At 39.6% G+C, this 13790-nt stretch overlaps 1 protein-coding gene across 2 annotated transcripts in view; it reads right to left on the reverse strand.

Annotated features, from left to right (window-relative positions):
• The window catches only part of COL4A2 (collagen type IV alpha 2 chain), a 140092-nt gene that overhangs the window by 46324 nt on the left and 79978 nt on the right, over positions 1-13790 (reverse strand). For both annotated transcript variants that reach the window (XM_064646526.1, XM_064646525.1), the window contains 3 exons: positions 2986-3120; positions 2859-2903; positions 638-754 (listed from right to left, as the gene is read on the reverse strand). In XM_064646526.1, the coding sequence (XP_064502596.1) occupies positions 638-754; positions 2859-2903; positions 2986-3120 (297 nt within the window). The remainder of the gene's footprint in view (positions 1-637; positions 755-2858; positions 2904-2985; positions 3121-13790) is intronic.

A 13790-nucleotide genomic window follows, 5' to 3' on the forward strand; every position in this document is an offset into this window, starting at 1 on the left:
AAAATATTTGCTGGCGTTTTCGTAAGTATACATAAACATATAACTGTTTAGAGGCAGAGACTATGCCTAGCTTTTGAAATTTATGGTTTAGAAAAGAAGTGCAAAGCCTCACAGTGCATAAAAGAATTTCTGATTTTGTGGGAGGAACACCCCACTACCTGGGAGTGCTATTATAGGGTAGCACCTCCTTAGCTAGAGCTGAGGCTGCAGCTTCTCAGGGCTGACACCTGCCCTGGTAAACACAGAAGCCCCACTGCTCACCTCAGCATGATCCTATGTATATCACCATGGAAAGTCAATACCTTCGCCATGGCGCAGGGAAGAAAAGCTTACTTTTATCAAGAATTGTGAGTTCAATATTATTTTATTGCTGTTGATTAAAGCTGTACAAGCTTTCCTAAAGTAATCTTTCTGCAAGACCTATGTGACAGGTATAGCTTTGAGCAGACCTTCTGGCCCTGACTGCAATTTAATGACCAAGCACAGTGCTGTGTGTCCATGGTAAGTCAGCACTAATGCTCTGCTGGGTCAAAAGGGAGCTCCATTAAGAGATGTCCCATTTGCTTCCAACAAATGTGTGAATGAAACTCGCTTCAGCAATGTTCTTGGCTTCAGGTACTCACTGACAGCTACTTACAATGGTACCAGGGAAACCAGAGAGTCCGGGAGTTCCCGAGTCACCAGGGTCACCTGCTGTCCCATTACAGCCATCATGACCTGGTTTCCCCCTTGGTCCTGGCTGCCCTGGATGACCCTGTTGAGGAAAAAAAAAAAAAGTGTTTATCTATCCATCTGTTTCTAGTTTTCCTTTTCCTGTAGTCACACAGTATTTAGACAGTCTCACATTAAGCCCAAGGCTTGGATCCATGGGAAACTAGGATTTTCAAAGACAGAAACAGACAGTGCCTTTTTTTAATATAGCTGCAGCTTGAACCAGATGCCCCAGACAGCATGAAAAAATGAGTAGTGAAGGACCTTTCAGAGAGGGTAAGAAAGCTATGCTCAATGCAGGCTCTGTTAAGCAGAGAACTAAGCCAGATGAGGCTGCTGCACAGGGAGCCACCAAAAACTGGGATTGTTAAGCATTTCAGTGCTTCACACTGGAAGAGTGGGAAGAAAGGTTCCTCACTGACTTTGAACAGCTTCCAAGCCAGGAAAAAAGTCAGAGATGCTGTTGGAGGTAGTTTGAGTGTCATGATGAGGCTGTGAGTATGGAAGCAAACAGCAGGGCTCAAAGGTAGGGAGCCAGAGGCACTGCAGAACTGCTTCTGAAAAGTTATTGCTGTTTCAAACTGGATTTCCACTGCTGCACCTACATTTGCCTTAATTGCTGTTGTTTCTGGTTTGCACTGAGGCCAATGAGAAGCAAATTTTCCCCTGAGCAGCCTTCTTCCAGGGGGCTCAGCCAGAAAAACCAGAAACTAAAATAAAATATTTCTCCCTTCTCCTTTATCTATAGCAAGAGTTTTCTCTTTGATCTGCTCCGTTGTTTGGAAAAAAAACCAGAAATCTGTCTATGTCTTCACCTAGCTCCATCATGTTGCTCCTAACCCCAAAAGAGATTCTGCCTTACCACCATTTTTTCTAGGCCCCCAGCCTCACATCCTATCACTGTGCCATTAAAGTTGGTTCATGTGCCTATCTACCTGCCTTCCCATGGTCAGTGTTAAGTCTTGGCCTGAGAAAACTGGTTGGAGAATGTAAGGGAGTGAGAAGGGCAAGGGAGCTTGAGGAGAGGACACAATGAAAATGCAGGTTCAAGTACTGTCCAAAGGTATTTATCCCTTACAGTGCAATATGCATAAGTCAGGAAGACAGGGCTGAAAAAGAAAACTTGCTCAGGTGAGAAAATCAGTCCAGCTATAGCAACATGGGGCTTTATGGGGGAGTGATTTACTCTCCACAGGATGTTACAGTGCTTAGAAAAAACTCAGCAAGACGCAGTGAGATGAACAAGACCCTTGGCTCAGAAGTATTAAAATAAATGGGAAAGATGGTTCTTCTTCTTTTCCTTTAAGAGTGAGAAAGAAGAAGATGAGGAAGATTGTGAAAGAGAAATCCCTGAAACTTGATAGGGAGCTCTTCTGGAAACAAAAAAGGGTAAAAGCAGAATGGATGTGGATGCGTGGGCTGCAAAGCGGGGCCCTGGTGTCAGGGAGCACTATAAAGGAAACCCAAGCCTGGGAACTCTGTCCAGGGATTCCAGTGACTCAGATTTCTTTGTTATTTTATGACACAAGATGTAAAGAAGTGTAAGCTGGGAAAATACTGTGCTGTGAACTTTACCCGGTTTTCCTCTTTGAGTGTTTCAGTTTCATGGACCTGGTCAATTTGTTCAAAGTTTGACACTGTTTAGGGCTCAGTAAGTTTTTTAAGACTAGTCATATAAGCTATAGAGCAAATTAACAATGGTTAGTATTCTTAAAATCATTGGTGTTTCTACATGCTTTGCAAATCTGAAACAATTAAGGAATGACCCACTCGTGTCCTTTATTCACAAGCTTAAAAGATGTGAAGTATTTATGTCACAGGTCTTTTCTACAAAAGAACATACTTAGCTGGGTAACCTCCAGAGGCACAGGAAATTTCTATACTTTCTTGTCCCTTTTACAAGGGGATTTCTCTATAGGACAAAGCAAGTAGACCTTTAATTATCTGAGGGAATGAGAGGAAGCACAGATTATACTCTCATATATTCGCGGTTCTACTCACTTCAGTAAATGCCCTTAACTGAAAAGTGTGTACATGGCTGATGTAGAACTTAACCCAGACATTTTAATTAAAGTACAAAGGCTTTAAGCTAGCCTGCAATATTTGCAGTTGGTGATTTCCTAAAGATGAAGTAACCTGCTACTTACAGGAATGCCATCTGCCCCGGGGAATCCAGTGACTCCTCTTTGTCCCTGGAGTGAAAAAGCACAATTAAAATTAAGTTCTGCCCAGTGTTTTGCTTATTAGCTAAAATATTTGATGTTCAAAAGTTACCGCTTCTCCTTTGGGTCCAGTTATTCCTGGATATCCTCTTTCACCTTTGTGACCTTTGGGACCTTGCACTCCTGGGATCCCCATCAATCCTGGTGGTCCAGTGAACCCCTGCGATCCAAGGAGTCCTGGCTGGCCCTGATAAAAATAATAACACAGCATTTATATAGGAACAGTTGTGATGCATGAAGCTGGATTAGTTATCACTGGTACAATGGAGTCAATCTCTCAAAGAGAAAATAAACACAGAATCTCTTTCCATTCCAGTAGGCCAGGCTCTTTGATGAATGTTATCTGGAAACACAGCACAGAGAAACTCCAGCAGCAGTGACCACATTGTGATGTGGTCACAGAATTGACATATGGATATTAACACTCAAATCAACATTCACTACTTGAATATTCATGGCTACTCTCCAAAAATATAACCAATTTCACTCCGACCAAGTAAAATATGCTTAACTGTGAAATCTGCTTAGTGGTCGCATTTATTATGTGGAGTCTGATACTTAAAGGCAGGAATTTCTGCCTCTTTAGGGATGATATTTCTATTCAGGAGTGGAGCCTGAAAATGATGAGACATGCACGTATTCACACAGGTTGAGGAGTTGCACACAGGGCTCCCTTGTCATTTCCCCTTCCAGTGCTGGTTCTGCTCTTCAGGCTACTTCAAACATTGTTTAAAAATAATCCCTGTTGACTGTAGGCATCACAAGGCTCAAAAGGGGCAAAACAATTTTGAAATGACACAACAGTAGTTTAAGTAACTGGTTGTGGCAGTATGTCTGAGATCTGTGAACTGAAGTATTTGAATGTCATTCCAGACGTAGGATTACTGAAGGCACATATGTTTTGCATGCTCTGCAGTACTCAGTGCACTAATGACATTAATAGTAAATTGTCAAAATCTTTTCTGGAGAAATATGCTTTAAATAGGGCAAAGCACAATTTACCAAGACATTCAACTTAAGTAAAATCAATTAGATTTTTTTTCATAGAGCAGCTGCAACAGCATCAGTATCTCACAAAGGAAGAATTACAGCAAAACATGAACGAACACATTGTATTTATAAAAATGAGCTGATAAAAAAATAATACCTTGTTTTAGTATAAAATTTTACAGTCTTTTTTAACAGCCTTGTCCATGCCTGCAAAGAAAGAGCTAGAAGATGAATGCAGTCCCTGTCCAAGAAGGCTAAGAGTTCAACTTCATTTAATTTCATTGAGATGGGGAGAGAGGTGTGGAGACTTGAAGAAATGAACCTGAAGATATCCTAATTTCCTTGTATTAGGAAGTTGTAGCAAAGATACTGACCAATGTCTTACTGATATTAGGAAAAAATTATTTTATTCTCATAATGAAGGACAGGCCCATTTGTGATACACTTTCAAAACTTCATAGTCAACAATTATCCATAATTAACATTTATCTATGCTACAGCTGTCTTCATTCCACATACCATAAACTAAACACTACGACTGAAACAAAACTTTAGTGTAGTTTTAAAAACAAATTTTCCACACTGCTTTCATAGAAAATTAACACAGCACTTGGAGTAAAATTTTATATTCTAAATCTTATTATATGATATCAGATAAGCCCATATTGAGAAGATGAAAAAACAGCCAAACAAAATACAGAACTCAGTGCAAGTTTTTTCCTTGGAAGAAGACTAGGAATGCGCCAGTATGAAGGCTGAATTACGTGGAGTTCCTTGGGACAAGACACCAGGAGAGATCTTGTACAGTATGGGTCTTTTGCTATACTGTTATGATTAATCTGACAAGATTGATGGCTTAGAAGCATTGCCAAAGGACACCATAAATTTAAGTGTTTGAGCTGTCAGTGTGAAAGAGAATTCCTTCTGCTTACAACCAAGCCCAGCTTTATACAGCATCCCTACTTCTAAACCAAGCCTGCTCATTTGGATTATTAGGTGCTGGGAGGCCCATGTGTTTTCAGGTTAATAAACTGAGAAGGAACAAAGATTATATGAATACATCTAAAACATAATATAACTCTTGTTGGCAGGAGGCATATGCATCTGAACAAGTAGCTGCTCATTTCCTTATGCCAGCCACAGCCAGCTATTACAGATGCATTTATCTCCACAGCAGCAGTTTTCAGGTTTTTTTTAAAAACCAGTGAATCTCTACAAGTCATTCTATGGAGGTGCAGATCCTTGTCTAAAGAGATTCATAGCAGACATATTTTCTGAGTTGCCTGACCCATAAGTAAAAATGCTGATTAGAAGCACTAGAATAATGAATTAAATCTTAACCAGTATTTATCAGTGTGAGTTCCAAGATTGGCAAAAAGAATTTCTTTCTGATGTCACATTTTCTCAACTTTTCTTACCTACTGTGGCTCAAAATTGAAGTACATAGGAAGAGCATATAGAGAATATATTAGGAGAATACATATGAGCATACCCTATAAAACTGCCTTTTAAGGGAAATAATAGACATTTCATTATTTAAAGAAATGGAGTCTGTGTTCCTTATTGTTTTTTGGGTATTTTTGTAGAGCAGTATCAATTCTTATTCAAATATAAATATAAAATATTCCCATTTTACTATAAAACCTTAAAACTTCATTGAATGCTTAAGGTAGTTTGTTCTTCTTCATACACCTGAATCTAGAAAGGAATCTTTATAAAGGTTAAAAAAGGATGGAAACATATCTCATACATATGTAAAGAACATAGACAAATGATTCAAAGCCAGTTATACAGATTTGAGTTGTTTGCAGTTGCATATTAATTTTGAGAGGTTCTGAAAACAAATGTTTCAGTTGCTTCTGCAAAGCAAGGAATACATGGATTCTGTACACTGGAAATGCCACTTCATTTTTGGAGTGCATGAAAGACAAAAGAAATCAAATAAATTCCAAAAACCACTCACGCAAACCATCTCTTTAGTACCCATCTACACCTCTTTTGTGGGTAGTTGTCTGGAGGCAGAAGGCATGTAAAATTTCTCGCTGCAACTTCTGATAAAATTCTGGTTATGTTGAGAATTGTCAAATCCGTGCCTGACTTTCTGCAGGGAACATGCAGAGCTGTACACTTCAACAGTGATATCCCATGGGACATAGTTACCACTCTCATTCCTACACCAGATAGCACTCTCCCACTTCCAGTCCCACTTTCCTATCTGGTGTGGAGGAAAAAGTAAACAAGGAATGGAAATCAAGGAAGAGGGCTGGGCACCAGTGGCCCTTCCCCATGTTTTCCTGGTAATTATCTGATTATTTGTTTGCTCAGGAATAGGGGCTATTTAATATTATTTGCAATAAAGACAAGCAAATTGATCCTTATGGAACCAGTTTAGCATGAGGCTAGAGTCAGAGCCGGGGAAGTACTTAATATCATCACAATGTTTGTGTAATTCTTCAGACAATTAGTACCTTGGCTTGTTAACTGAATTAACTTTGTTAACCTTTGTTAACTCAGACTTGTCAGCTTTTACTCTGCTTTCATGTTAGATCTATTGTTGAACAAGTATGTCCCCTTTTCATTAGCAAGTGACCTAAGAACATTCTCTCTTTGGCAAAGGTCACTGAGGAGATTTAAGCAAAGACAGTCAGTTTGAAAGGTTCAGTCAAATAAAGCATGATTCAATTATTAGAGTCCTGAATACCTCTGTGTGAGACATGCCACACGTGGTACTGCTCTGCCTGTGCTCCTGGAGGATCAGAAATCCTAGAAAATTCTCCAAAGCTGTGAAATTGTTCCTGGATTAGATTTTCAGGTAAAAAAAAAAAGCCCCCAAAAGGGGCAATCTTAGGGAAACATGCTATCCCTGTCATATTTTAGACAACTCATAAAGTACTTCCTCTACTGCTCCCTTTCCTTAAATGACAAAACATTGCAGGAATGTGCTCTGGCCAATAGTGCTCTCCAGCAGAAGGCCTCCCATTTTGCTGGGGTGGACTGGACCTCTTCCTGAATGCAGAGCACAGCAAGATTACCCCATGTCATCCACCACTGGATTTACAGACCAGTGTTAAGAGGCTCACTGAAGTGTGTGTGGAATGCTATGGCCAGCACCTCCAAGGGAGTGCACAAAAAGAAAAGGAAAAAGTGGGTGGATGGAATATCTTGAAGACAACGAAGAAGTTTTTTCTTTGTTCTTATACAAAACTTCTGTAACTGTTTAGTTCAATTACAGAGCTTCCAATGTCAGGACACACAATGTCAGTCCTTGCTTTGCTCTTCCTGCAACTTCAGCTGACTGGAAGAGGTTTCGCAGAACTCATGTGGCCAGCCCAGCCATTTTGTATAAGTTATTTGCAGAGAGGAGCAAAGGTCAGAAATTAGGAAGCCTGCAGGAAATCTTCCCAGAAAATATTTGCCATGCTATATATACATTATTGATTCTCCAGTGATGCACATGGAAGAATATGCTGTTGAGGTTGTGACTGAATTCAATAAATATACTTTGCAATTAAGTACCAGTGAACTGAAGATCTCGATCAGACTTTTAAATTTGTACTGAATGTTCATGTTTTGCAGCTTGAACTTTAATTTCCAGTTCTTTTATGACCAGCCTGATGAAAGATGTCATATTGCAATACTATCTTCCTTCTAATTTACTACTAAATTTACAGTGTAGAAACAAAACTGGCAGAGGAAGGTGTGCTAATTTGGAGAGTGACCAAATGTTTGATGTGCTATACAAATAAAGATACAATAAATGACAGTACCTACTCCAAAGGTTTTAAAACACAGGAACATCGTCATGAGTTGCTGAGAAATCCATCTACCAGGATGAAGATACAAAGACAGGAGAAAACTGTTTATTTGCAATAAAGAGGGGACAGAACCAGAATTTCTAGAGTTTCACAGTCATTGAGCCCATTTCTCCACATTTCATTACAGATTTCCGTTTTGCAACTGTTTCTGGTATATGGAATGTGATGATTCAGTATTACCCACATGAAAATGATTGTTGTAGGCCATTATTTATTTAACAGTGGACAAGAAGAAAGGAGATTGATTCCCTGACATTTTAAAAGGTCATTGTTGAAAGGACAAGTTCATTTCCTGTGGGAAGGGTGATCTGACCATGACAGACAAGCTGGAGGTGGGACTTTTTGTAAGAGCATGCAGTGTGGAACAGTCTCTAAGAACAGATGGGGAAAGGATGTGACAGCAAGGACCCCGATGCACTCCTACGCAGCAAGATCAGCAAGCACAACAGAAAGCAACCCCCCAGGGAATAAAATAATTTATAAGGAAAATGAGCAGCTTCTCAGCTGATTGAAAGTGCTAACGCAGGCACACAAGAAAGACACAGAGAAGTTTTTAAATGTAATGCTGGCAAAATGTGGAGAATGGGGTGTAAATGTAGGGAATGTATGATTCTCTGAGGCAGTTTCCATGGAGGAAGGCATACTAAAGTGATCACTGAGCTCAAATAAAAGCTGTAGGATCCTAGTGCTCCCACCCCCCAAAAAATATAAACTACAAGGAACAACGTCAAGAACCGCCCTGTGGCACACTGAGTCAGACTGGGATGGACATACCACCTGACATTTCTTCTGGAGCATAAACCAGGAATTTATGGATTAAACATATTAGAGGACAATATGTAAGGGAAGGATTTGGGGTTCAGTTAAGAGGTTGCACCACTTTGGGCTGAGAGGCAGAGAAAGCCAGACCACACAAAGCACCCTGCTGCTGTGGCTCAACTAGTTTGACTCAGAAGCTAGTTCTGCCAGCACCAGGCTGCCCGGTATGGACAGATCTCCAGAGAGCTTCAGAAACTGATGAGTACAACATCTACCATAATGCAGGAGACACTGGAACATTTTTACACCATACATCATTATGTTGTACATTGATGATACAGTTTGAATGGTTTCATCTACCTCAGCAACTCAAAAATGAGTTCTGTTTCATCAAGATTTAAAACACTTTTGCAATTCCACCTAGGAAGAGTGAATCAAAACAAGCCATGGAATGGTAGGAAATACAAACACATAGGGCAAAACACAGCTCATGCTAGCCTCTGGAGAGAAAGATTAGCTGGGAGAAAAAATCCTCAAGTTTGTGCAAGCTTTATTGTTAAACATTTGTAGCATGTTACTTTATTCCCACGTCTTCAGAACTATACTAATGACTATTTTCTCAAAGACAGATGATCACTCTCAGTTTGCAGCGAGCATTCAGAAGCTCCTCACTAGATGGCACCAGCCATTGCTGCTGCACACAGCCCCCACCAATGCAGGTGCAGGTTTCCAGAGCTCGGTACAACCTCAGGGGAATCTGATAAGAAGTTCAGGTCGGGTCAAACTGTCCTTGTGCGAGGTGTAAGGCAACAAAAGCAGAAGATTTCTGATAAAATGTCTGACAGTGAGATAGCTAGGAAAGTACACATGAAATGGGATGAAACGCATCATGCAACTGAGCAGCAGGGCTGGCTGAAGTGAAGGTGTTCCATCATTAGTAGATGGATTCGGTCTTCCAAGATGAACGAGAAAAAATTATTATCTTATTCTCCACTGGATTTCTAAATTTACATTTAATGTCACAGGCCTGCATCTTCTCAAATTTATGTTCTGAATCTGAGTTTTTTAGTGTAGGGCTGCCACTAGCTTCTGCCACCACATGGTTACCAGTGTCAGGGGGGATGGACTTCTGTTGTCTAACTAGAATGCTGATAAGCAAATGAAGTAAACCTTTCTCATGTACCTTGAGTTGTGTGATATTTGATTGTTAAACACAGAGTAGCACTGAAAGAGTCAGCAGGCTTTAAAAAAAAAGCACATAGCTAATGGTTATTTCTACTTTTAATTTCTCTTTTATTACTTCAGAGGAGGTTATTTAGCTGATTTTCACATTCCAGCTCTTTTTCTCAGAGAACACTTTCCTTCTCATTTGTTAAAGAGCTTTTTTTATTTATACCAAAAGTAAACAAAAAAATTACAAAATTCACTTTAAGTTAAAAATAACTAAAAAATGGGGCTAGTTCAGCCTAGTGGCATGGTAAAAATCTGCTGCTCTTTCAGCTACATTGTCTGGACATGCGACATTTTCTCTCAGGACAGTGGTGACCAAATGACATTACCATTAATTCCAGAGCAATGATTCAGCTTGCAGAAGGTTTTTTTCTTTCATTAAGGAAGGAATAAACATTAAATCTTCATAAAAAAGAACTATGAAAGGATTCTCTTTACCAGAAGCCACATCCCTTTTCTGCAGTCAGTAAATGAAAGAATTTTGTACTGTTTTCTGTTCCCACGGTTTGATTTAATTTGTGATCTTCCAGAAAGTTGCTATGTCACCCAAGAAGATAAAACATGTGCAAAAGAAAATATATGCTGGAATGTAGGTCAGGAACTCAAAAGAACCAGTTAATAGTTTCTTCATGTCACAAAATACATAGGAGTACATGTCAGAAATGCTTTCTGGGCTTTGCAGAGCTTCTGTAGTAAGAACAATACTGGGACCGCAGCAATGGTCTCTCAAAGAAAAACATCAGAAACAGCAAGTCTAGACAAAACCTCACAAGGGTTTCCATGCTAAATCTTCAAAAGGTTATTGCATAGAGGAAAGGAGAAGAGAAAGGAGGACAAGATGCGTGAAGGAAGCGGTGGGCAGAGGGAAAGAGTGGTTTTGTTTGCAGACTCAGTAAGGGGATAGCTCTGAAAGTCCAAAGCAGAATCTCTGCTGAAGTATGGCTGCACAGACAAATTGAGAAATTTAGGATTAGAATTAACACATATATTAGCAAATATATCTCTCCAGTGAGCATGCTCTACTCAATTATGTGATAGGATTTGGAATGACTTGAAAGGCACTGGATTTTTTTTAAAAGATTTTACTTATTGAACAGATGCAGACATTTATCTATATGCAGTGTAGTTATCAAAAGTTCCCATCAGGTGCAGGTGACATCTCATGGCATGATATATCCTAATGTAGATACTCAAACTAGGTCAGACAAATGCACCCTGAAAGTGCCCATTTTTCTTAGATTTCTGTAAAAGGAGCCTGTGTCTCTAGCTCAAAAGCTGACCTCCACATCACTGCTTTCTAAACTGTGCAAAAAGAAAATACCCCATGCTGCATGAAAAATGAGCTGGATATAAATTTACTTAACTTGGCAGGCAGTATATGCCAGAACCATTGCTACTGGTGGTGCAAAACTAGGATTTTCTTGGAAGCTAGAAATGTTTCAGCATAAAACAGTGATCAGATGACAATGCTGTGTGCTCAAAAGCATATCTATTTACTCCAAGTATATCATCTGGCCCCTACCTTGTTTCCTGTTTGACTACTCAGATACATGTTTCTTTTAGGCTGCTAGGAGCCACTTAAATACCAGCACCTATATGCAGCTTCTTAGCTCAGTATCTATCTTTATTCTGGGCATAACAAAATTTCTGCCTACATTGGGCTCTGCTAAAATTCTCATATAGGCTCTCTCAGGATGTAAGGGGATCAAGGGGAAACTTTCAGATCTCAGAAACCTGCAGAGCTGGGATGACCTGACACTGTGCAACTTGGAGAGATGCTTTTGGTTAGCCTGAGAGTGGAAGTGCAATTTACGGAGCTACTCACTTTATGTTGGTTAGAGAGTACCAAGCTAAGACAACTATAAAAGCAGAAAAAACAACTTCAATGACACATAAATACTGTCCCTTTGACTTCCACTAAATTCTGTCTTTAAGAAAGAGGTAACTAAAGTTAAATTTAGAGATGTTTCTTTGGATGAACTCGAAGGCGAGATCACGAGCTGATGATGTTTTACAGAACACTAAAATGACATTGATTTATACTTGCCAAACATTCATTACTATGTAATTAATTGGAGAAGGTTGGTTTGATAGCAAACCAAAAATTCATCAGAGAGGAAAATCACCTTGCCAAATATGCTCTTATAACTAGACAAATATCAAGCTGATGGGTGTGGAGAAGGAGCAGGAGGAAGCAGGGAACTCCCAGTTACTCTGTGACATCTGCTGTATCATGCTCATGTAAAAGGGCAGACGTTGTCATGGTACCTATTAAATATCTTGATTGAGCATTTGGAAGGATAGCAAATGCCTTACACGTTTCTAGCACCATGAGTATATTTTCAGAACAAAAGAAAATTCTGTTCATTCAATATGGGTTTTCAGGGGATTAAAAAGCCAAAAACTTTCCATAGAATTGCACCACACAATGCAATGCAATCCTCCTATTCTGCTAGCATCTGCATCAAAATGAATTTTTTTTCCTTTCCATTCATTCAATTCATTTTATTACCATTATACTATTAAGATCAACTGCTTTCTGGGATTGTTTAAAAGCACAGTTCACACAAACTGTTAAAAACTTGGATAACACGGTCAGATAGTTGTAAGGTTGCTGCTTGGCTAGCTCAGCTCCTCAAGGCAGGACAACAACCAGCACCTGCTTGCGTTAGAACATTCAGTCATAGACCCAAGAGCAAATCTGCCAGCCCAATTGCTTTCAAATGGCTTTCAGTTGTGTGTGGGAGTGTTCTCAAGATCCCAAAATTCAGGAAGTTCAACACAGATGTTTTCTGTCAGTAGGCGTTGGAAGCACCAATAGTAACATCTGTTCACTTTTCATATTTGTGAGAACATTTTTTTTTTTGGTCCAAAAACCATTCACTGTCGAAATCTCCAAATTGTGCAACTGGCCAAAATGTTAAGCTCATTAGGCTCCATGAGTTTAAGAGTATGTGAAAATTAAAACCCCTGCAGGAGTTCAGTCTATCGTATGCCAATTTTTCCATTCTGTGCTCCTCTACTATTTAAACAAAAGCATAACTATTTTTGTGGTGGGAACAGCTATCAAAACTGACTTGATCATGCAAATAGAAGTTACTACTGGATGTTTTAACCATCCAGTAGAAACAATTTAATTCTCTTACAGAGGCTCTAAGTTGTGTACTGAGATACCCTTTCCACATGGGAGTCCAGAATACATATTCTAGCAGAATGTACAAGGCACTCAGTGTAGACCCTCACACTCTGGTTGCAGGAATTTACAGTTTGGGACAGTCTCTCAGTTCCCAGCAAGGCCAGATGATTGGCTCTGAACCACCAGGAAGGACGGGGGGCTTTAATGCAGATGTGTGCAGCAACATGAAGAGTCATTGTTGATGCAGAATAAGAGACATCTTTTTTTTCTTGTAACACTTCTGGACAGATGCATCTTAAGAACAGCGGGGTGCTGTGATATCATCTGAATGGAGTTTGTACAGTTGTTTTCTCTACATGATTTCCCAACCTTGATGTATCAATGCAGATGCTCTACTAGAAATGTCAGTAACTGGGACTCTGCTGAAGCCTGATGTTGTGTCAGCTTACACTGAAGCTAAATGAGCCCTTATGCCTTCTGGTGTATGCGGCCTGTTAACATCACAAATATTTTAACACATTCACTTGGATGGTCTTTAAGCTGGGACTGGCTTCATGTTGGGTTTGGCTCCAAAAAAACCAGTCTAACTAATTTATGAGAAGTCTTGCCATCTTTAGACAGTAAATAGAAATGCTGAAAACTATAAGCAGTTGTACTTCATATAATACAATTAACTTTCCTTTGAATCATGAAGTAAATAGTTTTGTATCATCTACCTGAAAAAAAAATAAATAATGTAACTTGTGATGACAGTCTAGGAGAGGGTCAAGGGTGGAGTACAAATTTGAAAAGGAATGTTCTCCAGATCCATTACAAAATATCTAGTTTTTCTGTCATACTCAGTTTAAGGTAGCCCTAATGGGGGCCAAGAGTGCCCACACATCTGCAGATTCCAAAATCTCATCACTCATGGGAAAGGATGTTCTG

Source organism: Pseudopipra pipra, chromosome 2, assembly GCF_036250125.1.
Source record: "Pseudopipra pipra isolate bDixPip1 chromosome 2, bDixPip1.hap1, whole genome shotgun sequence".
In the NCBI taxonomy this organism is placed as follows: domain Eukaryota; kingdom Metazoa; phylum Chordata; class Aves; order Passeriformes; family Pipridae; genus Pseudopipra; species Pseudopipra pipra.